This window comes from Gymnoscopelus braueri (genome assembly GCF_963280865.1).
Source record: "Gymnoscopelus braueri genome assembly, chromosome: 22".
Lineage (NCBI taxonomy): Eukaryota > Metazoa > Chordata > Actinopteri > Myctophiformes > Myctophidae > Gymnoscopelus > Gymnoscopelus braueri.
Window position 1 is genome coordinate 20083614 of NC_137624.1, and position 25684 is coordinate 20109297.

The 25684-nt window shown below is 39.4% G+C and overlaps 2 protein-coding genes across 3 annotated transcripts; one reads left to right on the forward strand and one right to left on the reverse strand.

The window, feature by feature from the left end:
• Positions 1-1408: 1408 nt before the first annotated feature.
• Positions 1409-9104, forward strand: anxa3b (annexin A3b). 2 transcript variants are annotated; one of them, XR_013932514.1, is made up of 15 exons: positions 1409-1522; positions 1651-1692; positions 2544-2591; positions 2720-2804; positions 3018-3112; positions 3882-3995; positions 4525-4615; positions 4803-4882; positions 5426-5482; positions 6255-6348; positions 6441-6536; positions 6622-6680; positions 7600-7722; positions 8291-8558; positions 8597-9104. XR_013932514.1 is itself a non-coding variant. In XM_080419578.1 (14 exons), exons 2-14 carry the CDS (start codon positions 1681-1683, stop codon positions 8348-8350), a joined length of 1014 nt encoding a protein of 337 aa, XP_080275704.1. In that variant the 5' UTR covers positions 1409-1522; positions 1651-1680; the 3' UTR covers positions 8351-9104. The 2 variants fall into 2 exon arrangements, 1 of the variants encoding a protein (XP_080275704.1); XM_080419578.1 differs by having other exon boundaries at positions 8291-9104.
• A 111-nt stretch (positions 9105-9215) lies between these two features.
• Positions 9216-24230, reverse strand: rcl1 (RNA terminal phosphate cyclase-like 1). The gene is made up of 9 exons (XM_080419577.1): positions 24042-24230; positions 22276-22347; positions 21538-21713; positions 20688-20762; positions 19785-19909; positions 18694-18819; positions 18318-18474; positions 11621-11724; positions 9216-9391 (listed from the first exon to the last, which is right to left on the reverse strand). The coding sequence occupies exons 1-9, from the start codon at positions 24172-24174 to the stop codon at positions 9238-9240; spliced, it is 1122 nt and encodes a 373-aa protein (XP_080275703.1). The 5' UTR covers positions 24175-24230; the 3' UTR covers positions 9216-9237.
• Positions 24231-25684: the final 1454 nt, after the last annotated feature.

The window sequence follows — 25684 nt, forward strand, 5'->3', positions numbered from 1 at the left end:
AAAAGGACACTAGTGCGCATGCTCATAACTCTATGGGGGTACAAAATCAAACCAATAATTCTACTTCCGGCAGGTTTCCGGGTGCTTCAAAACGCCACTGAGCACATTCATTGAAATGATAGGTGGGGGCGGGGCAATCCGCCCTCTAGTTATATTATACCTCTATGCCACACACACACTTATATATATATATATATATATATATATATATTTTTTTTTTTTTTTTTTTTTTCACTCACTCACTCTCACACACACACACACACACACACACACACACACACACACACACACACACACACACACACACTCTCTCTCTCTCTCTCTCTCTCACACACACACACACACACACACACACACACACACACACACACACACACACACACACACACAAAGAAAAACAATTATATATGGATTGTGATTATGATATATGGATGGATGGCCTGACAGGACATTTCCCTGTCACATTTGTACCAAGGGTCTTCAATAAAAGTATTTGAGGGATTGATTGATTGATTGAATACTTTATTAGTCAAAAATGTAAACAGCACATGGTACAGTCCTGGGGACTTGTTTCAATTGTGGTCCTATAGGAATCATATCATATCATAGGATCATAGGAATCATATTACTGCTATTAATGTTTGTGCTTTATATGCGGCACGGCATGCCACTAAATTGTTTGTCAAAACAGCCTACACATTTCAGCACTGAAAAATCTGCTGATATGGACAAAGCAAAAGGTCAGCATTCTCCTCAACAAACCATGTCAGGATTGTTTAGCTTTTACTTATATCCAGTAGGTGGCAGACTAGTTGTCTGCCATGTCCGAAAATAAACAGTAGCCTACAATCCAAAAGTGTCAACTCTGAAAGTGTAAAAGAAATGTATTCTTTTTTGTTCTGAACGATTGCCAAATATTTCTATATTTTATAGTTCCCAGGACTTTTTGGGGGCTATCTTTTTAGAGTGTATATATGACTGTACTCGTGCTGTTTGCATTTCTTTCTAATAAAGTATTCAATCAACCAATCAATGAATCAACGAATCAATGAATGAATCAAACAATCAATCAATCCCATGATCCAATGTGTAGCTGATTAAGGTTGTGGACAGCCACACCATCACTGTTTCATACTCTGGTTAACTTCATACCCATGGACAAATGGGTATGACGCCCATTAATAAAAGCAAAGTTAAGTTTAACTTTAGATAGGCTACAGTCCAACTTCAAGCTAAATGCCCAAACATCTGATGGGTTACATTTCCATGTGGGAAATGAGATAGAACAATCTGAAATTGTCCAGCATTTCTAGTCATGCTGACAGACAGTTCTCTGGAGACAGATGATTGGAGTAGAGTAGCTCTGCCTCTGATCAGGAGGAGTTTGGGAAAACGCTCCTTTGTGATTTCATTTCCCCGGAACTGATGATGGGCGTTGTCTTCACAACTCTGCTAAAGAGGTTCCCTTTCGCTGCTATTTCTCCCACCCTGGCAAACCGAAAATTGTGATTTCTTGCGTTTGGTAAGCCATCTGTCTTTGTGTATATAGTCGCTGTCTACTTTTGATTGTCTTTTTTTACTTTGCTGTATGTATGGGGAAGGAGCTGTTCCTTTATTTGCAATGAAACGCAGTCTCATCTCTCTCTCTAGGACGGCTGACTGGACCCCTAAAGAAGGAGAATGTCTGTTTGGGTGAGGGTTAGGCCTACACACACAATACATAATGACACTGTTCAGACGTGTGTCCTATTGAAGTTAGCACATGCATTAGCATTAAAATGACCTATATAGCATATTTTATAGGGCAGTGGTTATCAAACTTTTTTTGACCCCCAAAATGATATATGAATTTGGCTGCGGACCCCCCTATCTTAATAATTTGTGCCAGGGATTTTTCAAAAATAGTAGATCTACAAGCTCCTAACGCTGCACTTCTTTAGCTTGTAGATCTGCTATTTTTGAATAGCTTAAGTATAAAATATGGTTAAAGTGGTTAAAATGATTGTGATGCCATATTAACTAATTTAGCTGGGGACCCCCTGCCCCTGGTACCCCCTAGCCCTGGTTCAGAGCGTTAGTGAGTTCCCTCTAACGCCTTGGAGGATTTGAATTTACCATTAACCAAAATCTGTAGAGGGCACTGTGGAGTAAATAAAAATAATTTCCGTCTAGCTGACATATTTTATTTTCTGCCCAAAAAGTGTATTTTACTGTCAGAGTAGGTGGGGTGCTGAGAGGCTTCCCACCTCCGAGAATAGACTTTCAACAACACAAAACAGCCTTTGCTTCGGTGAGTAGCGAAATGGTTTTGTTTATTTTCACTATACTCTTGAGCACTCGCAGGGCAGTGGAATTCCTTGTACAAGCGCAGAGCGAGGGGTCTTCCAGGGCGTTAGAGGGAACTCACTAACGCTCTGAACCAGGGCTAGTACCCCCCCAAGGACTCCTGAGAACCACTGGTAGGGTATTGGCCTACTAGGCAATACTGTATATTACTCCTATAGTTTCATATCTGATTGCATTCATTTGCTGGCTTATTGCAGGATGACCTGGACCTGCTGTTAGACAACCCCTCCTCATTGACAGTAACAGTAAGTTGATCATACCAGGGAAATGGGGTTAAAGAAGTTAAACATCATCATGTATTGTTAAGTTTGTTTGTCTTTTACCTTTCATTATTATGTGACTGAGCCATTTAGCCTGCTATTGTGTTCATCAGTCCAACAGAGGGACTGTCAAGGATAAAGCAGACTTCAAAGTACAAGAGGATGTGGAGACTCTGAAGAATGCCATAGAGGGCATTGGTATGAGCTAACAATTACAGTTATCTTTCTGTCTATTCACTGGAAGACTTGCTATGTCAGGGCAAAAATGATTGCAGAGTTGTGTGGACAAATGTATAAATTAGGCTATATTGTTATTATTATTATTACCATTATTATTAGATTATTACTGTGACGTTAATGAGCTACAGTATATGTAAAGACTGCTTTGTTTCATTCTCTATCTCTATCTAGGAACCTCAGAAGATAAACTGGTTGAAGTATTGACCCAGAGAAGCAATGCTCAGCGCCAGGTTATTGCCAATGCCTACCTGAAGGCCACAGGAAGGGTACATGAACATACATATTATTTGGGTTTAGCCATTAGTATAGAGCTTTGAAGACAGAGTATGAGTTGAGAATAGTAACTGTCGTTAAACCAATTTCTTCGCCAGATAAAATAAGTATACATAACATAAATGCAAGGGAGTTTGAAAGCAGCCAGTTATTGGAGAGTGATTTTGACAAGATTATAAACACGCAAGTCTACAAAATAAAAATCTCTACAACCAGTCTGACATGGACACCTTATAGGCTTAAATACAACGTTGTGTGTGTGTGTGTGTGTGTGTGTGTGTGTGTGTGTGTGTGTGTGTGTGTGTGTGTGTGTGTGTGTGTGTGTGTGTGTGTGTGTGTGTGTGTGTGTGTGTGTGTGTGTGTGTGTGTGTGTGTGTGTGTGTGTGTGTGTGTGTGTGTGTGTGTGGATGGATGTGAAAAGTGGCCAATGTACACTTATATACAGTACCAAAATCAAACCAGAATGGTTACGCACACAATTAATGTTATGTACAAAAAATTATCAAAGAATATAGAGGTATATGGAGAGACAATTTTATGTAGCGGTTAGTAGTTACAAAACAATGCAGAAGTATATTCTTTAGCCTGATTGCGGCATAAACCGAAAATAGCCAATCTACAAGCTCAAATTGGTCACGCTGCGACACATTGTGAGCTTGTAGATTGGCTATTTCCGTTGCGCAACCAAGTATACCTCAGGCCTTAGGTGCAGCAGGAATGTATACAGAATACATGTAAATTCACATTCTCTCTCTCTCTCAGGCTTTAGTAGCTGACTTGGAAGGTGACACCAATGGAGACTTTGAGGAACTGCTAGTTGCCTTAGCAACACCTGCTGATGTGTACGACTGTAGAGAGATCATTAAAGCCACCCAGGTATGATTGTATTTGATTATGAGGTCAAAGTGAGTTTTGCTTCAATTGACTACTATATTATAATATAATATATATTATAATATAATATAATATATGCACATTGTGACCATTTGGCTCTTACGTCATAATCAGTGGGTGGAAAACCACTGATTAAAACTGTAGCAGATGTAATAACAGATATGTACATAAAGTGCATGGTTTAAGGTAAATGTCAATCAATGATGCCGTTGTGTACAGCACATATACTGTAATTACCATGTATGGCAACTGACTAGGAACTCATCCTAGTTCTGTGCTTATAAAGTTGCTATTATTTTCATGTCATTATGTCCTACAGCAATTTAGATTGCTGATCCACCAGGATGCCACAGATTTTAAATTTCCATGGCTTTTTATTGTACAAAAGGCAGCATTTTATAATAAGTAGTAAATAATAAATAATCTTTAACAGTGTTTATTCTACTACTTCTACTGGTATTGTATTGGAAAAGTCTAAAGAGGTTATTATTTGTGTTAACATATACTGTAGGGAGCTGGGACCACAGAAAGTATTCTGACTGAAATATTTGCCTCAAGATCCAACAGACAAATCAAAGCACTGTCTGAAGCATACCTGGCAGGTTAGTATATTCACTTCAATTACTTCACTGTGTAATTCCTGCAAAAAGGATAGTGACAATAGTGTTGTCGTTTCTTTTTTCATGTGCACGTGTGTGCTCATGCATGTGGACTAATATGCTTCAGGTATCTGCATGTTTTAGACTATTGTTATACTGAAATTATGTGTTCTGTTTTGTCTCATCCTAGAAACAGGCAGATCATTAACTCATGATTTGACTTCGGAGGTATCTGGGGACTATGGTAAAACTCTGGTCATTTTAGCTGAGGTACATATGATATATTGTTTCCACAAGGGATTCCCAAAACCTGTGTCAGCTTTTACTTTCTAAATTATTGAGTACTTTCGAATTAAAGCCTTGGAGTCAAAACAAATTATATATATTTTTTTTACCATATGCATCATACAAAGGTAGACAAATAAAGATAGATAACAGCAGTCCTACACTGTCAAAGCCATATATTTCTTTAGACAGTTGTGAGCAAACATTGCTGATGACTTGACTGCTTCTTCTCTCAGCCAAAGACTGTGCAGAATGGATTTCCATGGAGAGCAGTTTCTTACGATTTATGTAGCACAGCTGTGAGAGAAAATTACACGAGTTCAGCATGTACAAAATTGAATTAGCGATACAATGACTTTTCTGTGAGTGGTCAGACTGGAGAGAGAGAACACAACTTCTTAGGTGATATTATTTTTGTACTTGTGATTTTAGATCTACAGTACATGTCATGAAGCAATACAAAAAAGAATAATCTGTAGAAAACATACATCACCCTCATCATAGTTGTGATCCTGCCTTTCCTTGCAGGGCAAGAGAGATGAGACCACTAGTGTGGATGCCGCCAAATCCAAGGAAGATGCTAAGGTAAAATCAGCTACAGACTAATAACCATCCACTATGTGGAAGAGGGGAAGCTTAATGGCAACTGGAACAACATCACAATAATTGTATTGATATTAAAATGCTATTTTAGCAGAGTACATTTTAATGTCATGATGCACAAACAACCCAGACACTGCAGCACCCTCTATCGGCACAGGATATACTGTGCCTGTATAGGTATAGTTAGACCAATCTAAATGGTGAATGGTAGACAAATTGCATTGTCATTAGTGTGAATTAATTCATTAGAATGTAGACTGTTAAAACTAATATTACCAATTTATTACAACTCATGAAAGTTATATAATTAATGTGTTACCCCCAACATTAGTAATAAGGTGCAGGTACTGTATGCAGTTAACATTCATCTCTCTGTGTAGCCTTTACATACCTGTCAATCTATATCTTGGTGCACCGAGGTAGAAATTATAGAACCACCCATATAAGTTAAGCATACTCATCTCCATAATTACCACTGAATGATTAAGCACTAAACAAGGCCATGATGGCCTTGTGTAGTATTTCATAACCTGTCCTAGTATTTCACTCTCCCACTGGGCGTGGCCCAGAACCTCGTGGCTGCTTGCAGTGTGAGTCAGACAAGGACTCTGGTGTTTGTGTTGAATCATACTTCCTTTGAACCCTCTTGAGAAATTCCATTTTCATTGTCCCTCTCCAATCTTGTTTTCCACTGTATACATGTATTTTATTTTTATTTTTATCCATGCTCATCTATCTTTCTCCTTCTAACCAGGCCCTGTATGAAGCAGGGGAGAAGAAGTGGGGGACAGATGAGGCCAAGTTTATTGATATTTTGTGCCATAGGAGTGTTCCCCAGTTGCGACAGAGTGGGTAGAATTCTGACAAACATTTTGCGTTACAAATCAGTACTACAGCATTTGAGTAAAATTCATGTTTATGTCCGTTGCTCTGTCTGCAGCACTTGTAGAATACAAAAGCATGAGCAACAAGACCCTACAGGAGAGCATTGAAAGTGAGATGTCTGGTGACCTGCAGAAGCTATTAGTGGCCATTGGTAAGGACTCTTTAGCCATGCTGTTTTTTTCAGGGGAACTTTTAAAAACGTATACAAAAATCTTGTTTTCTGTGCCTTTCCACAGTTAAGTGTGTAAAGAGTGTCCCTATATACCTGGCAGAGAGGCTTTTCAAGGCCATGAAAGTAAGTTGTGGGGTCTCTCTCCGTTTGTATGATTACCGTACACCTGATTCATTGACAAAGTGCTGTGCAAAAAGAATTGACAACTGAAAGTAGTTTAAATACCATATTACACTCCTTTGTCAGTTGAAAATACATTATTTTTGTCGAGCCACACATCACATGACACCTTTTGAACCCTGCAAACCACAAACCACAGTATAAAATCCACATATTGTTATGTTGCATCCTGCTGCCCATTCAGCCACAGAGATTGTTCCATTGCTCTCTCGTGGTGTGGAAGGGAATGTTAAGCCATGGTCTTACTGTTGTTGTTCAGAGGAAGACTGTAACATTGGTGGAAAAGTGTCACCAATTTAGTGATTAAAAAGTGAAATTGTACAGGTGTAGCCATTGCAGATGTTGCTGTTTGCAGTATTGATAATATCTATATATTTTTAATTCTAGCATTAGTGTCAGATAAAAAAAACAACTGTCTCTACATAGAGTATATTTCTAATTGTGAGCCCTTAACAGGGTGAAGGGCTCACGATTTATGTGACTGGAATATATTTTTGAAGCAGTCTTTTTTTCTTCTTTTTAGTCACTGATGCTTAGAATCAGAATCACAATAATCTTTGTCACACCACAGGTTTACAGGTGTAAAACAGTTGGTGAAATTCGTTTTTGTGCAAGCAAGTTCCATCGTTTTTGATTGTTTTCAGACAGAGAAAGAAAGAGATTTTGTAGTCGACCTTCAAAGTGAAGGTTTGGGGGAGTCGTCTGGCCAAAGGGATTATATTTTTAGCATTCTGGATTGTGTGAAAGTCTTGTGAGAGAGAGAAATATTGCAATTGTAGCAGAAAGTTCTATGGGTACTTTTAGGACCATTTAATTTAGGAAGAACCTTTCTTTTAACTACATCTGTTGTTCTTGTCTCCAGGGTACAGGGACCACAGAGTCCACTCTGACCAGGATACTGGTCAGCCGTTCAGAGACAGACTTACTGGACATAAGAGCAGAGTACAAAAAGCTGTTTGGCTACTCTCTTTTCTCCCAGTTAGAGGTCAGCATGCGCACACACACACTATCTCTCTCATGCACATACAATTTAGTGGGCTTCAGCCCGTTTTGTTTGTCTTAGGCCTGAAACACACTGGAAGCATCACTTCAGCATGGCATCTGCAATGACAGCGTCTCGCACATGTCTGCTGTTCACTATTTACATTTGAGTAACATTTCATCTTTGCGAATTCATCTGTGTCCAGATCAACTTCAAGCAGCTCCTGGCTCAGACTCAGTAGTCATCAAATTATTGACTTGAATGTGACAAAAACAAAAATCTCCATGAATTCATAGTGTGCGTAATTGATAGAAAGATAAGTATTTTTTTTGTGAACTATTCCTTTTAAGTGGACACTAAATGGAAAAGTAAGATGCGAAGATGCCACAGGCTGCAGCCACGTAGTGCGTGCACAGTGTGTTTTGGCCTTTATGTTGGGATTGAGTATTATATTAAGATTTTAGTTTAATACGTTTATTAATGTCTCCGGAACTCATGTTCAATATCTCAGGTGGTCATGGAATAGTTTATTTAATAACACTTTCTTTGCATTTGCCCTTTGTTTGTATAGTCTGAAGTGTCAGGTAATTATGGCGACGCCCTGAAGCTGCTCTGTGGTGGAGATGACTAATTAGCGATTAGTTTGATGAGAAACAACTGGAATAATGTGGAGCATCATGCCAAAGCAGACGACATGCCAGTGGATGTCATTTCAACACAACTGATGACAATCAGTATTGCATGATAAGAAGTGTTCTAATAACACAACTGATGACAATCAGTATTACATGATACTAAGTGTTCTAATATGAAGATGGGGTATTCACCAATAAGAAGAGGTATTCACCAATAAAAAGAGGTATTCACCAATAAAGAGTTAAAGGAATTGTGTATTCACCGACTGACTGAATCTCATCAAACTTAAACTTAAATTAACTGCACATGATGTCTTTAATCTGTGTTCTGCAAAGTGTTTTTAAATATAGTTTAGATACTATATTTTAGATACTAGACAACATTCAACCACTAGATGTCACACTTCCTGTTGCATTAGGTTTATTTCCCTGTCAGGCAGCAAGGGCAGCAATCTTGTAGTGTTCTTTTTCAACATTACAATGCTATGACTGCCCAACAGGAATATATTTAGGGTGAAGTACCACGCTTACCCAACAAAAAACTGATTGATTATGGCTGCCATAAGCTTACGGCTCACAGAGGTAAACAATCATAGCCTGGCTCCAGACCACAGACCCTGCCCACTCCACTGAGTGAAGCAATCAATGGAGTTTTGACGTCTCTACTTGAAATGATTTTATTACGCATATTTTTTAAATCTCTGGATGACTTATTTTCTTATTATTCATTTAAAAAATGTATCTATATACCCTAACAAGTTTGTCAACCAAAGGTACTGTTGTAAATTTTCATTTAACAATAAAAAACTTTCCTCATGCAGTGGCATTATTGTGAGGGGTAAAAAAAAAGACACAAAGTGATGATAGTGGTACAAAAATATTTTTAATTGATGCTTTTGTTTATGTTGCTGTAACCTACTCCAACACAGGTCATCAAGATCTTGTCTCCACCTTTTCGTTCCCCTTCTAATGGTTTCTGTGTCTCCATCTTGAACATGATCTGGAAGAAATCTCTAATATTTCTGAGGAATTCAATCCTAGAGGGAATGAGAGAAATATAAGATTTCATTAATCAATTAAAGGTTAAAGATGTAAGGAGTTCGGTGTCTAAAAACGCATCCTAACTCATTACAACATTATCCTGGAACCAGGGATGAGGAATTAGTCTGGTAACACTAAATAAACCTATTGAATACAAAATAAACAAAGTTTATCCCCAAGTATGCTCCTCTTTAGATACATGCGTAAATGAGCCAGCACACACAGTATACACCTTTATGATATCCAAATACAACATAAATAAACAGGTATGAATCACAAGCATGAAAACTGTTGCCATTTAAGATTCTTGTCTCAAGTTGATCAATCTTCATGACCCATTTTACAGTGCTTGATGTTTACTTGCTGACCACAAGCAGTTGTGTACACAAATGGAAACATGGTGATATTAGTTGTAGCTGAGTAAGAGGAGGGGCGGAGTGGGGAGTTAGTGATGGCACTGCCAATCTTCAGTTATCATAGTACTGTACTTGAGAGGAACACAGCACCGGTACCATGATAACTGAAAATGGACAGTTCATAGTCCATTGGCCACCTCCTCTTTAATCAGGTTCATTATTACACATTCATGGACTGTAAACGTTAATATTCACTGACAGCTCATCTGAAGGGGCCGAACATTTGGCTATTATAAATATGAGCCTGGGTGCATGATGGCTCAGTTAGTTATGGGCTGTGTCCACCGAGGCTATGTTTTTCCTGAATTCCTGAGCTGCTGAGCATATGTTGAATTGTATTCAACAAGAACGTCGCATATTTACGCTATGGTGGAAGCGCCAACAGTGCGACAAGACGTCCACTTTGGTGGACACACAGTATCTCTGTCTATGATCTCTTTTCTAAATAAAGAATGCTAAAAAGTAATCTTTAACAAGAAAAAAAGGGTGAACCTAATGAAAAGGGACGACCCACCCCTAGGTTTTATTGCATTGTATTTGTCTTTTATTATTGGTTTGTGTCCTATCCAGTCTGCATCATGGTTCTTCAAATAAAGGGGAAGAGGTACATTGCTGGTTAGATATGGCCATCATTAGTCAAACTTGCACATTGTCAGCGGAATATTGCCAACACACCCACATCAGGAATGCCACATCCACAGTGACAGTTTAAACTCACAATACTTGGAAATCTCAGTGCTGAATAATGGGAGATTTTTATTGCTGACACACCCCCACATCAGGAATGCCACATCCAGTGACACTTTAGACTTATCATACTTAGGAATCTCAGTGCTGATGGGAGATTTTGTTAGCACCCGTGTGTAGTTCTGAGAAAACACTGTAATGGGTAGTTGTGAACCGAGTGTGCAAGTTCACCACGCTTAAACTAGACAGCTCAGTTACATTAACATCGCAGATTCTTCTTTGCAGTAGGGCTGGGCAATATATCGATATTACATTGAGACTGGATATCATCTGGGATTTGGCCAATTGTATTATATATATTATATTGTGATTTGGCAAAACTGTTGTCTTTTCCTGGTTTTGATCACTCCAGCCATATCTTAAAATTGTGAAAATAGCAGACCTACAAGCTCACTATGTGACGTCATTGCGACGTGTTGTGAGCTTGTAAAAACACAGCATTTAAAAAACTGATAAAATGGGTATCCAAAGGTTGATGGGAAACATAAACAATGACTGGTTTGTTTTTCCTGAAGTTGTTTGTTTGACTAGAGTTTCCTGTCCTAGTGCGTAGAGAGAACTTTGGATTGGTGTCCCCTGCCAAGAGATGACCTGCGGAAGAATAACTACTATGTACAGGACTGAGGCCTGTGTGGGCATGCACGTGTGTGAGACCTTGTGCATAACCACTCTCAGGGTTCGATTTGCTGGGGGGGATGTGGGGGATATCCATGTCTCTACTTTTGATCCCTCTATGGTCATTAATTTCTAAGGCCGGTGAGGATATGTTTTATCCCTAATTCTGGTCAGACTGAATTACATACATGCATTTCCTTTTGTGAAATGTAGACTGTCTAATAATTCTGTTTGATATAAAACGTAACAATTTCATCAGAAATGTATACTAACCACATTAACTATCGCTTCCCTATGTTGCCAAATATTAAGTTCTAAATTTGCCAAAATCGCCCAGATCAGCTATTTTCACGGAACCCTGACCACTGCATGAATCATAACTTAAAGGCTAGTGTCTTATATGTAGACAGAGATGGGTGTTTGAGTGTGCATGCGTGTGTGCCTTACGTGTACGGGGAGAGAGGTCCGACTAAAGTCTTGGAGACATCCTGCTGACCCAGGGTCATGAACAGCAACGCCAGGCTCTGATTGGAGGAATCAACGCAGCCACCCTGGAAAAAAGGAGAGATAATTCAAGGGGGAGGAGGGGTTATGTGCGTTAGCTTCAAAAACATCAACACTAAAATACGTCACTGAGGTGGAGAGTTCCTAGAAAGAACTCCATCACCCCATGAGGACATACTTGTTGTCGTTAGTGTTATCGTGTAGGCCTAACACAAGTATCGATCACACAACATACATACAAAAGAAAGTTTCTGAGAGGTCACAATTATTACATAATTGCAATTGATATGAGCTAATCACATTTATTTTGCATAACCGTTAGAATCCATTTTCCACAAATTATCCAATTAATCTACTAAAATGTCATGATTCTGAGACGGATGTCTTACTGAGGCAGAGGACTATCAGCCAGAGGTTGCTGAACCTTTTTAGCCTCGGATACAGATGTGAGAAATGTATTTAGAATCCAAAGAATGGATCAGGGACAATCTAACACTAAGTGCATCAGCGATATACTATTCAACAAACAGAACCAGACCCTAAAATGTCTGAAAACCAGCAACGGTTCTTTTCTCAATCTTAAAATGTATGCATCTATAACCATCTTAACTAATCTTCCCTATACATATTCCCTCATCATGCTTTCCTTAAGCCATCTATTGCCTTTCCCTTTCTCTGTTCACATAACCGACATATTTGGGAGACAGAAGGTCTAGTCTCTAGCACTTTCTCAGGCATCACATGCCACCATGGTTAACTCGTCAGCTATGCACTTTGTGCACCCATTATGACTTTGTGCACCCACTATGACACCCATTAAGACTGAGGGTGACTGGACACGCGCTATAAGAAAAGAAAAAAAAAGAACAACGAACCTATAGTGAGGGCTTTTCAAACCATTCCTCTAAATTAGACTCATGTGTAAATGTGGACAGGCCTGGGCTAAATAGGGTCAATATCCTGTGGTGTGCATTCATCCATTCCAAGTGCCTATGTATGTGGCATTTGAAGGCTCTTCCAGCAGCAAGCCAGCAACATGACATTGTGACAGACGGTCAGCAGGTATATGATTCAATTACATAATCATATGAACCAAACCATGGCAACATTGTTTTAAGAAAAGGCATCCCATGTTGACTAGCCTGGGATTCTCAACTACATTCCCATTTGGACTGGGAGAGGGGGCTACACAAGGTTGAAAGTGAAATCATATCTCAATGTAAAGAAATGACTATTTTCCATGCACGACAAAAACAAAGCACCACAACAAGCAAACATATTCAACAACGAAAACAAAGTAAAGCCATAGTCAAAAAAATTAATCCTGGTAATAGGTTCTACAATATATTTTACACAATAAGTCAACTGCTTGAATATTACTTACCATTACAAAATATATGGTTATATTATGTAATTTGTATGGAAACACACTGTCAATTCCTCACATATCCAAGGTCACAGCAGATGGATTGTGCTTAAAAGAACATTAGGTTCCACCTAATGTTCTTTTCAATGCTAAATACAATTAATTGTTGCCAGGTTAAATACTTGGTAGCTGTAGCACTGATAGCAGGCCATGGCTCTTGATGGTCAGGATGTCCGCCCGTGAAGGGGACGTTCCGTGCCCTGGTCTTGACCTTGGCCAGCCAGGATGACGACCGTGTGGTTAGTTTCGCAAGATGGTCTGACTTGCACCAACTTTTGCTTACATGTGGGGAAGACCCACAGGTAGATACTGTCGTCTTCTTCCCCAAAATACTTGGTGAGCAATTTAAGATTAGACTTAACATTTATGTTCACCAGGTTTCTTTAACGAGTGCTGCTGCTGTTTCTGTTGATTTCAAAGTATGACACTGTACTACTGTAAATTACATTACACAACACATAAAACCCAGCAGTTTCCCTTTGAAAAAGAGCATCGTCTTTGGTCTTTTCAGTCCAGCAATTTGTTTAGTCCAGTAAAAGATAGTGTAGAAACACGCTTTCTAGTTGCCATCACAATATGTGAGATCTATTTTAGGGCCTGCCCTGCAAGTAAAGTATACATTTCAAAAAGTCACCAAAATTCTCCATTGACTTATTTCCACTGGCAACAATCTTTGACAAGATTTGGCACACTGACTTGTCGTCTTTATGGATGCACTTGTTTACAGACACCCGATAACCTCGCCGGTAAGATAGCTTGAGTTTACCCATTTGATTGGTCCTCCTCTGGGCCGCTTCTAGCTAGCCTCGAAGCATCTCCACTGGAAGTATCTCACTCAAATAGAATGATAGGGAAGGTAGCAGGGCTCCATTTCCAGAATTAAAATCTCATTGGATCTACACAATTCACACAAATGCTATATTCTGCATTCAATATGACAAATTTGACTGAAACGTGGCAAGTTTGCAGGGCTGAGTACAGGCAAATCCAAATCAGACCTTGCCAATTAGTGAGAAAGGAAAACAAAGCTAAAGACAAAAAAAGGACACCGTCATGCAGACATTTGGTTTCCGACATTACTATAACCCCTCCATAGAAAATCTACCTACTGCTATATGAAAATCAATGCAAAGTACAGCCAGCAGCACAACTTATAGATACATAGCAGTGACAATGGATATATATACATTATATACTTTTCAATACTTATCAATCAGGACGAGAAAATGCTTATTTCCAACACTTACATCAGCTCCGGTTTACTGTTCATGTCTCTTCCAGAAACAAAATGTCCATCGTGTAAGTTCTCGTTTACTATAACCAGCAGAGGACTGTACTGATTAACCATAAAACAAACACATGCACGCGTACAGGGTGCCTATATCCTCAAAGAGGACTCCAGCACTTTTCCATGGGTTCAGATTAACAATCCCAAGCAGTCATTTGTCCATCTCTCTCTGGTGTCACCATTTCTCCTCTCTTTTCAAGTGCTTCCAATGCATTAATCACCCATCCTATCACCAGCCATCAGCCAATGAACACGTTTTTGGACACGACTGAAACGCTCTTCTATCCGGCCAGCCAGTTTCACAGGTTAAAAACCAAAAAGAAAAAAACATTCTGAATGGTTGAATGATTTGAATCGACCATGTTCCAAGGCTGCGAGGCAGAAAAAGTTAGTACCCCACCCTAGTGCACGGTCTTAGAGGACACCCAACACAATTTCTCTTTCAGAGTTAATCAGCACTACTCTGCCCTGCTAACTGGACTCACATGGCTCTTATGAGAGAGGGGTGAGAGAGGCAGGACAACACAGTTGCAAACAGAAGTCACAGATCCACTGGACGTAATTGAATATGTTTTGATAAAATGGGCTCTTTTTCTGTGTGTGTGTGTGTGTGTGTGTGTGTGTGTGTGTGTGTGTGTGTGTGTGTGTGTGTGTGTGTGTGTGTGTGTGTGTGTGTGTGTGTGTGTGTGTGTGTTGGGCATGTAATGACATGCACAATCACAGTGAGTCTCATCATAATCATATTACACTTGGGAGACACACTGCGCAAGCACAATGACATAGCTTCATCAAGCCTGACCTAACTGTTTTCCATAGCCTACCACTTCAACCTCAATTAACACCACATTCCATCAAGCACTTCTAAACATGAATTATAAAGTTTGACACATCATCCATATATGAGCTTTAGGATCTCTGTTATTTTAGCAATAGGTTTCTTTTAGCCCCCTTTGCCTCTTCCTCAAGAGGCCTAAGGCCACGGTTGTAAATATGAATATTCTTAAATCAGTTTTGCCTGTTTAAATAAAGGTAAAAATAAAATAAATGGCATGCCATATTAGGCTCACAACAAAATTTGCAGATCTTCAAGCTCATCACGTCACGTTTTGAGCTTGTAGATCGGCTATTTTTGTTGAAGAGTTCAGTGTAGAGGGAAAAAGTAGGGGACCTTGTACAGACCCCTGGGGGACACCGGTCATCAAAGTATATACAAATTAAGTGATTAAGATACTTGCTACTTCATAATCTGAGATTTAATTTTTTTTAATAATATATGCAGTTGTTAAAGGGATAGTTTACCCCCAAAATGACTTTTTTTCTATCGATTAGTCACCCTATGGAGACTTGAATTCATCATGGATATTCTTTTTGTTTTTGTTGCATTCCTAAGCCGATCATTTGATGACCGGCAGCGGTTCCGGTAGGAGACACAAAGAGTCTCCTTTGTGTCTCCTACCGGAACCGCTGCCTACCTGTCCGCAGGTCATCAAATTATTGGCTTAAGAATGCGACAAAAACTAAAAATATCCATGAATTCAAGTCTCCATGGGGTGACTAATCAATAGGGGGGGTGAACTATCCCTTTAAACAACAGGTTTTTAGTGAAGTTGTACTTAAATCTCAATCACATGTCTTGAATCATGCGTGTACACAGATAAATATGCATAGCTCATTAGCACACCTAAAGTATCCAATTAAACAGCACCAAAATAAACCTGTAATAGAAGACATTGCTTCCTAAACTCGTTTGAGCGGTCAAAAATATAGAGGGCTCTCTAAATAAAACTACACATCGTTTCGGTATTCACAGCTGTGTCACATTAATGAATTGATGTGAAACCACCTGACATCCATTGTGACTGGTGGCTCATGTGAGATGGAAAGGGGGAGCATGTGAAAAGTGAAAGAGGGGAAATAGAGGGCCCATCAGTCTCTATCCTACAGTTTATGTTAAGCGGCTCTAACTCCAAAAGTTCATATGGTCTCTCTGCCCTGTTTGTCTAAGAAAAACTGAAAGTAAAGGCATTTGCTGTGGTAAACGGTCAGTACATAATGTTGTATTTGTTGACAGTACATGACAGTACACTCATAAAGTTGGATTGTCCCTGGACAACTGGAATGCTGTTCGGTTGAAATTATACTATAAACATTCCGCATTCTGAATTTCACACACACTGTACAAATGCTCAATTTCATGCCAACTTTATCTAACACTTTATGAACCATCCAAGAATGCTTATTTGAATGGGCATGCATTTCGCTACTTTTTCTAAATCTGTGGTTCCCTTCAGACAGTTTTCTCTCAGTAGCATTCCAGAGGGGAGTTGTTGGTCATTACCGGAGAATGTGGGTAAACAAGGGCAGCGGGTCTGCAGTTGTTGTTTACATGCCGTGATCAAGTCCACCACGGTATGTTCTGACAGAGTTCATGCGGTTTGGCCCTATCTAGGCGTATGCTTTGACAAGTCCACATGTCTCTGTGTGCATGTTATGCCTGTGTACAATCAAGTTTCTCACAACTGTCTGTGAGTAGTTGTGTACTGTGTGTGTTGTGTACATCTTCCCTATTATTATTTTTCCCAACTTTTCTGTCTTACGAAGAGGGCTCTCGATGGCAGGAATTGCAACTGAAGGGGTTATTGATACCTTCCAAGTTGCTTACAGCTATGCCTAACCATTGCATACAGTATCTACCAGCTGAGAATGAAAGGCAAGCAAGCGCAAATACTCATAGCAGATATTTCGCCCTAGTGCAATTAGAATGGGATATTTTTTGACAATGACTTTATAGAAATGCAGAGTAGTTAGATTTACTTCTTTACACATGGAATAGGCATCATATGGTTGTCTAATATAGGGATTCTCCACTGTTCAACGGCCAGATAGCAGAATGCCCCACAGAGTTTGATCGCCATGAAAACAGTGTCTCACACGAGTTGTGTGTGAAGAGACAGAATCATTATTTCTCTTTACTTGCCTATTCAAAAGACATTCTAAAACTACAGTTTTCCAAAATAGGCAATTGAAAGTTAAAAATAAGTAGCTACTGTTTTCGGGAGGCCGTACTGGTGCGAGTGCACGTCTGGCCGAGTGCGCGCTACAGGTGTTTAATTCCCACAAGTTGTGTGCTACTGCCAACCACAAAACAAGCAAAAATATGTAGCGTAATGTTTGTATATCACACGTCTATGTCCATGATAATAAATCACATGTTTTGAACTTGATCTGTATATAAATCAGGCTTTCATATGTTGCATACCTATGACAATGACAAAAAGTGGTGGATAAAATGCTGACAGTGTGCAAGCAATGTACTACATGTATTGATTACGTTAATACTTCCAATATGATGACCCATTTATTAAGACATCGCGCTAGTGTCTCCAATGACAGCGCAAGAAGGAGAGGTTCAAGTACGAAAGAGTACCTCCCTAGCGTTAAACACAGTCTGCATGCAGATTCAGAGATTCAGACAGGTACAACTCTATAACAAAAGTATTGAGTTTGTCATCACAATGTTGAGTTTGATGGACTACTCCCGGTAGGATGCGGGATTTTCAGCATATAATTACTGTAAAGTAAGCTGCACTGTCGCCTCTCTTGCCGACGTTCCAGCAATAACACATTATTAAAACTATTAACAGACATGGACTAGGAATTGTCATGTTTACTTGAAATACAGCCTCTCACTTTTTAAGCATTATGACTTTGAAATATTAGGGTTTTTACTTTTTAGATAGAAATTCAGGGGGAAATCCAAAATTCGTACTCATTCATATCCTTAGTGACAACCCCTGCTTCTGTTTCCCATGTATAACACTTCAAGGGTATTTGTGCACAGGAGATATCACCCAGTTCATACAAGGGGCAGCACAGTCTTAAGTTGAATTAAAAGATCTGTCTTTTTGTGTATTTGTAGTACCCACCCTATATATCTCCTCCAAAAGCAGTGTGGCACAGTTCCTGCCCAAATCCTCCGGCAGTATAGGGTCTCCCTGCCCCTTGGGCGTTGAGCACAGCTCAGCACTAAGGAAGCACCCATTCACAGTCTCTGCAACCAGGGTCAAACCAAAGCCTGGAGACCTGGGATTAAAGGAAGGAACATATCTAGTGTTTGTGGATGGCTCAGTTGTTACCAATTCATTCTAGTAAACTTGAATTATGTAATCATAGAGAAAATATAAGCAAATGTGATGGTTCATTGTTATTGTCCAACTTCTGTCCTGCAGTGAAAACTCAAATTGAGCACTAACACATGAGAAACATATGAAAACCACATATTTTGGTTGTTGTAGGACATACTTGCCAGAGCTGATCCCCTTCATGTGGTCTGTGTAGATGTAAATGTCTGGAATGAATTTGTTGAGGATACTCCTAGCAGATTCCACAATCCGATTGGCCATCTGGGGTGAGACTCGTACCGAAAACCTGGGTTTTTAAAGTCAAGGGGTTTTGATCCGTCACAAATCAAGTTAAACAAACACCAGTTACATGACAGTAAACCAGGGTGTTGGGTAGCTGTGGTGGTAGCTACTGTATGTATAGTCCAGGGGCCAACACTGATATTTTCACAAATTGGTACCACCTGAGGTGGCCGTAAAGTTTTTGTATTTTTGTATTCCTACATGTCTCTAGTTTATATTTTGGTATGATACATCTTCCAATTCAGTAGCTTAATGGCAGTTATCACTACCTACCGGCTAATGTATCCGGTAGGAGACACAAAGTAGAATCTTTGTGTCTCCTACCGGAAATACACCCGGGCATCAAATTATTGCGACAAAAACCAAAATATATCCATGTATTCAAGGCTTCATGGGGTGTGCAATTGATAACTTCTTAGATTTTTGGTGTTTGCAAAAAGACTGCTTTCCATAAGCTTGTAAAAGTTGACCCTCCTTCGGTCTAGGGTGGTCATAGCTGAATGGGTAGAGAGTCCCCCTGGGAAACTTAAAGGAGGAGTTCACCCAAAAAATGATTTATTTTCTATCAATTGCACACCGCCTTGAATACATGGATATATTTTGGTTTTTGTCGCAATAATTTGATGCCCGGGTGTATTTCCGGTAGGACACAAAGATTCTACTTTGTGTCTCCTACCGGATACATTAGCCGGTTTAGAGTGATTACTGTCATTAAGCTACTGAATTGGAAGATGTATCATACCAAAATATAAACTAGAGACATGTAGGAATACAAAAATACCAAAAATGTACGGCCACCTTAGGTGGTACCAAAATCTGGCTTGGCCCCTGGACTAGTAGTGACATATTTTAGATGTGATGCTGTGGTCAAGCATAGGGGCGTTTCTCTGAGAAAAGGACAAACAGGCAAACAAACTGATAAATTAGTTCAGGAATTTGTTTTGCATTTAGTCATCATGAGAAGGATACGCCATTCCTCTGATCCTCTTGATTTTCCCAGGGTCAGTCAGTTGGACTGGCCTGATGGTCCGACGAACAGGGCAGGTAAAGAGTACCTCTCCTCCTCCATTAGGGGCCATCCCTCTCTTCACAACCTTGGAGAAAGAAAGAAAGAGCTCTAAGTCGCAACATATTGTAAATAACATGAGGTACAGTATGAGAGAATCTCAATACACAAAAACAGCAAGTTAATGACCAAAAGAAACATTCCTCAGAGGTTTTAAGTTAAAAGATCACCAGCGCTCCAAAATGTCCTTTAGGTAATTCTTAGTTTGATCGGCACAGGCAGCAAAAGGATGCGTTTGCCAAACACGTCCATACCTAAAGAAGATTTCGGGAGTGCTGGTGATCTTTTTGCTTATATAAACTCTTCTGAGCCATGCACTCGCTAAGAGATTAATCGTTTAAACTTAAGTGGTGCTTGCTTCTTTTCAGTTACATTTCTCAGACGTGCCACTTAAAAATGTGTATTGCAACACTTGGTTTCAAATAGAAGGCACCACTCTAAAAAACAAGACCACTAGGCATACACCTAAAATAACTTTCTCATCCATTAACTTCAATACCAGCTGAAACAAGTGCGACTGTGGCTGAGTAGGCAGAATTCAATCCACCCAGCCTCCACGTGGGGGATGGACTCTTTATATACGCTTTATACACACTTTAAATAAAAGCGTGAAGACACTTGTTGCCATAGACTTTACATTGAAACTCGCTGCTCAGTCAGAGCGTGCCAACATCATGACACTATTGGTGTGAATTGGGTGTAAAGAGGACTAAACAATAGTAAAGTAATATTATTATAAATACTTTTACAACACACTGCAGTTAGAATATCCACAACCACATATTTCTGAATCTTAAAATGCTCACCTTGATATCCATGCCCTCGCCATCAATACCAAACTTCTTCATCAGCGGGATAGCTGTGAACTTCAGTGAGTCGACCTACAAGAGAAAGAATCAGTTTAAGGTTGAGAAATGATACATGACAGTATTGTTTAAATCAATTTAGTAATGGTAGATAGGTACATTATGGTTTCCCCTCACTTTTTCCTTAAACTAAAACAAATTTATCTTAACAATATACATATAAAAGAAAAGATACTGTAGGACATATAAAAGAATAGATACTGTAGGTCATACGCAAACTACCATGTTCACAAACAATTACTTTGCTGGATGCCTGATGACGCTTATTGCCATGGATCCCATAAAACTAACACACATCTTCTATGAAGCACAAACAATCCTTGCGGAAGCCCCCAAGGATTGTTTCCTTCCTCTTCCTTATATGACATGGAAGCACACAGCGTTGCTATGAATGGAAATGTCCCTTCTATACATTTATTTCTATGGTTAACACTGTACTTCATTCACTCTCACCTTGCGGTTGTGTCTACAGAAATAATCAACATAATTCTTGCAGTTCAAAAGTACACACAGTTTTGTCAACTTTTCACTGCAGCGCTTTATAAGTTTGACAGGTTATAGGGGAGGGATAACGACGTGTGCTCACAGCCTGGACCGCTGGCGTAGCGGTCCAGGCACCTAGGCTCAGTGTAGCCTGACAGCGTGTCGCGGGTTTGAGTCCCGATCCCAACGGCCTTTGCTGCATGTCACTCCTCATCTCTCTCTCCCCATTTCCTGTCCACCTACTGTCCTGTCAATAAAGGCATAAAAGCCCCAAAACAAATCTTAAAAAAAACCAATGTGTGCTCACCGAAGGGTCGATCAAGTCGTTGGTGACTCCCTTCAGAGTAACCTTTAGAGGTGTCTTCATGAATGGAGCAAGCATGAGCAGGGCCTCCAAGTAGTACCCAATCGATCTCTGAGGGTTGCAATCATGTTCTACTGAGCCCCCATACAGTAACCCAGGCGTATAGCTCAGAGCAGTACCTAGAGGGCACAGAAAGGATTGGTTGGTATAGGCAATTGAGTTGATTAGGTAGTTATTTTTATTGTTCCTTATGGAACCATTGGGTTTGCAGTCCAGTCCCATGGCGCAAACTGTCTTCAAGGAAAATATTAGTCTGCAAAAAACAGCAGATAAATAGAGCTCATTTGGTGTTGAGTCAAGTTCATCATTAGAGATGAATACCTCAAATTAAGAGAATGACATAGGCATGTAAGTAATGATTAGAAAGAACAGCCATTGTTATGCCTCTTTAACATCATCCCATTATAAACAATGTCCCAAGTCAGAACCAAAACATCACAATGAACAAAGTGGCAGTTATTCAATTGTAATTAGAGCTGGATATAATAGTACTAAGAACAACTGAATTATATTATGCCTTTCAAGATAATTTGTCCTGTGTGATCGCATAAGCTGTATGTCGTAAGTAATTAGGATTTCTTTCTTTTTAATGTTTTGTTATCCATTTGGTAACTATATCTCCATTATGACAGTGAATAGGATCTACGCATTTGCTTGAAATACAACAGTGGTAAAACTCACCTGTTTGGTTTATCTCTATTCTGGTCCCATTGGTCACTTTGTCCAGTAGTCTGATGAAGCTGGCCTCAAAATCTGCAGAAAGTAAACATTATTTGGCATGTTAAGACATTCTTCTTGCTATAAGCCTGCTTTAATTGGCACCTCGGTGTTAATGGCTATTTTTTTCCAAAAATGTTAAAAAATAAACTATTTGAAAAATGTTTTAAGTTAATTAAAGCATACATGATTAGAATATTCTTAAACATTCGACAATTAAGGTCTAATATTTCTACAATTGCTACAAAACCTGTATATCCAGTCATTTTGGGGCATCAACAATAAGTTGAAGGATAAAATCAAGTCTGATAATGATGTACCGTGCATGTTCACATCATGTATACTTTACATTACTTAAGACCATTTTTCAAATATATATGTACATATTTTTTTTACATTTTGGACAAAACAGACAATTTTACATCGGAGTGCCCAGATGTCCATAGTGCCCACCTGTCCTATTCCTGTTACCAAAGGCTTGAGTGCCCCACATTTTGTACTCATGTACTCAGGGATACAAATTAATCATTTAAAGGTTTAATGACATTCACTTTTACACCACATTCAAAGTCTTTGTCCTGGTCCTTCAAAAGTGTACAAAAAGTTTTAAGTGAAAATTCCATTCCAGTGATCCATGGCAGGTGTTTTTCTCTCACATTTCTAAAGCCTTTTCAACTGCAATGAAAAAAGAAATATTTGCCTGCGGGTGTCGCTGGTGAGGGATTTTGCCTGTCAATCATCGCCTCTGCTCCGCCCCCCCCAAAGGAAAGGATAGGGGAGGGGAGGGGCGAGGAGGAGAGTGGGCGGGATTAATCGACTGTGACCTCACTGTCGAAGGGCCAAGCTCAGATTACTTTTCAGCCTAATTATTCAGAAAACCCCAGACCACAGAAAATCCACTGAATGTTCTAAGTTCAGTTTTTTTGGGTGTAATTGAGGTCATAAAACCCCAAATAAAACATTGAAAATAAAAAAAGTGAAAATGAATGTCATGATACCTTTAAGATTGAGGAATGGCTTTTTACTGTGACTTGACAGTGAGCCATCAACAGTTGATGGCTCAATGTCAACCGGTTGATGATCAACTGGTTGATCTCCCCATTCGTTGATTCAATGCTTTTTGAATCAAATAAAAACATTAAAACACCTCCAACATGTTAGTCGCAGTGGTGGAAAAAGTACTCCAATTTTTTACTTAAGTAAAAGTATCAATACTTCAATGTAGAAATACTAAGTACAAGTCCGGAATTCAACATTTTCTTGAGTATAAGTACAAAAGTATTGGCATCAAAATATACTTAAAAGTACCAAAAGTAAAAGTACTCATTATGCAGAATGTCCCATTTCACATGTTTTCAAATGTATATATTTTTGGGGGGGAAATAGCAGATCTACAAGCTCACAATGCAATTGAAATGGAGTAAAAGAACAATATTTGCCTCTGAGATGTAGTGGAGTAGAAGTACTGAAAATTGGACATACTCCAGTAAAGTAAAAGTACCTGATAATTGTACTCAAGTACAGTACTTGAGTAAATGTACTTAGTCACTTTACAACACTGGTACGTCAACATGATATAACGTTATTTTCCCACATCTAAATGAGTGAGTGAAAAAAACAACAACTCCTAACTGCGTACCAGCTAGCATTAGCCCGACATGCTAACCCACCCAGAAACTGCGACGCGCCACATGTGGCGGTTAGGCGTGTTTTGGTTGCTGTTAACTTACCACGAAGCCCCGGGTTGTCGTCTTTAGACCGTATGTTCTTTATTTTCACCCGTTTCCCACTGATGGTGGACAGCACCAGTCTCTGCCTAAAGAAATTGCAGCCGTCGTACACGAGCCCGTGGCTTGTTGCCATGTTGTTGTTGTTTCTGTTTCTGACTGACTGGGATCCACGTGTGTTTGGCTCGGAGGAGAATGCGAAGGATGGGATGAACTCATGAGCTGCCATAGGCCGGAGGGCCGTTATTCCTTGATTGGCTAGTTCGTTGGCGTCCGCTGGTGAGGCGTGTGTGTGTGTGTGTGTGTGTGTGTGTGTGTGTGTGTGTGCGTGTGTGTGTGTGTGTGTGTGTGTGTGTGTGCGTGTGTGTGTGTGTGTGTGTGTGTGTGTGTGTGTGTGTGTGTGTGTGTGTGTGTGTGTGTGTGTCATAGAAATTGATCTATTGAAGATTCTGACTTTCAAATGTACATATTTTTTGTTTTGATTGTATTGCTGTATTGTTGTATTATGCTTTCTGCTTTGGCAATGTAAACGTATGTTTTCTCATGCCAATAAAGCCCTTTGAATTGAATTGAATTGAATTGAATTGTGTGTGTGTGTGTGTGTGTGTGTGTGTGTGTGTGTGTGTGTGTGTGTGTGTGTGTGTGTGTGTGTGTGTGCGTGTGTGTGCGCGCGCGTGCAGCGTGCGTGCGTGCGTGCGTGCGTGCGTGGGTGGGTGGGTGGGTGGGTGGGAGTGTGTGTGTGTGTGTGTGCGTGTGTGTGTGTGTGTGTGTGTGTGTGTGTGCGTGCGTGCGTGTGGGTGGGGGTGCGCGCGCGCGTGTGTGCGTATACAAAAAACAAACACAAAAACGTATATATATATTATATATATATATATATATATATATATAATATATATATATATATATACATTATATTATTATTATTATTTTATATAGATAGATAGAGTCTAGAGAAAGAGAGAGAGATTATTACTTATTATATTTATCTTAAAATGATCTTTTCTTCACGTTTCACTATTAAAGTCATATAACTACACAGTCTAGGGAACCATTAGATAAAAAAAATATATTTCATGCAAGGCTTAGGCTATGTTGTATAAACAAGATGTGTTTAAATGATAGGCTACATGTAATTACATGGGCATGTAATACATGATTACTACATGTAATCATGGTTATGTAATCTGATTTAGGAAAATAAGTAACTAGATATAATCAGCTCAGACTACATTCAGAAAATGTGTAATTACACTAGTCAAGGAAGGTGGATTACATTTTATATTATACTTCTTTAAAATATGGTAATTTGAACATAAACAAAACACACACAAAACACAGAGACACACAATAAAAAGACTAATTAAATACAAACATTATGGGAAAAGGGGGGAAATAAAAGGGGACATGTCTGATTATTTTCATTATCATTAACGTGACGTCATATAAAGCATTTCAGCCAATCGCAGCCCTGATCACGCCACACCGTGGTTGTCCTCCTGGGCCATAGGATCAGAGAGTATCAGTAATTTGAGTGCACTACCTAAACTATACACTAGATGGGGTGCGTTTGATATCTTTGGGACAGAGCTAACAGGACAGAGCAGTGGTTATAATTTACTTGAGTAAAAGTACAAAAGTATTGGTAT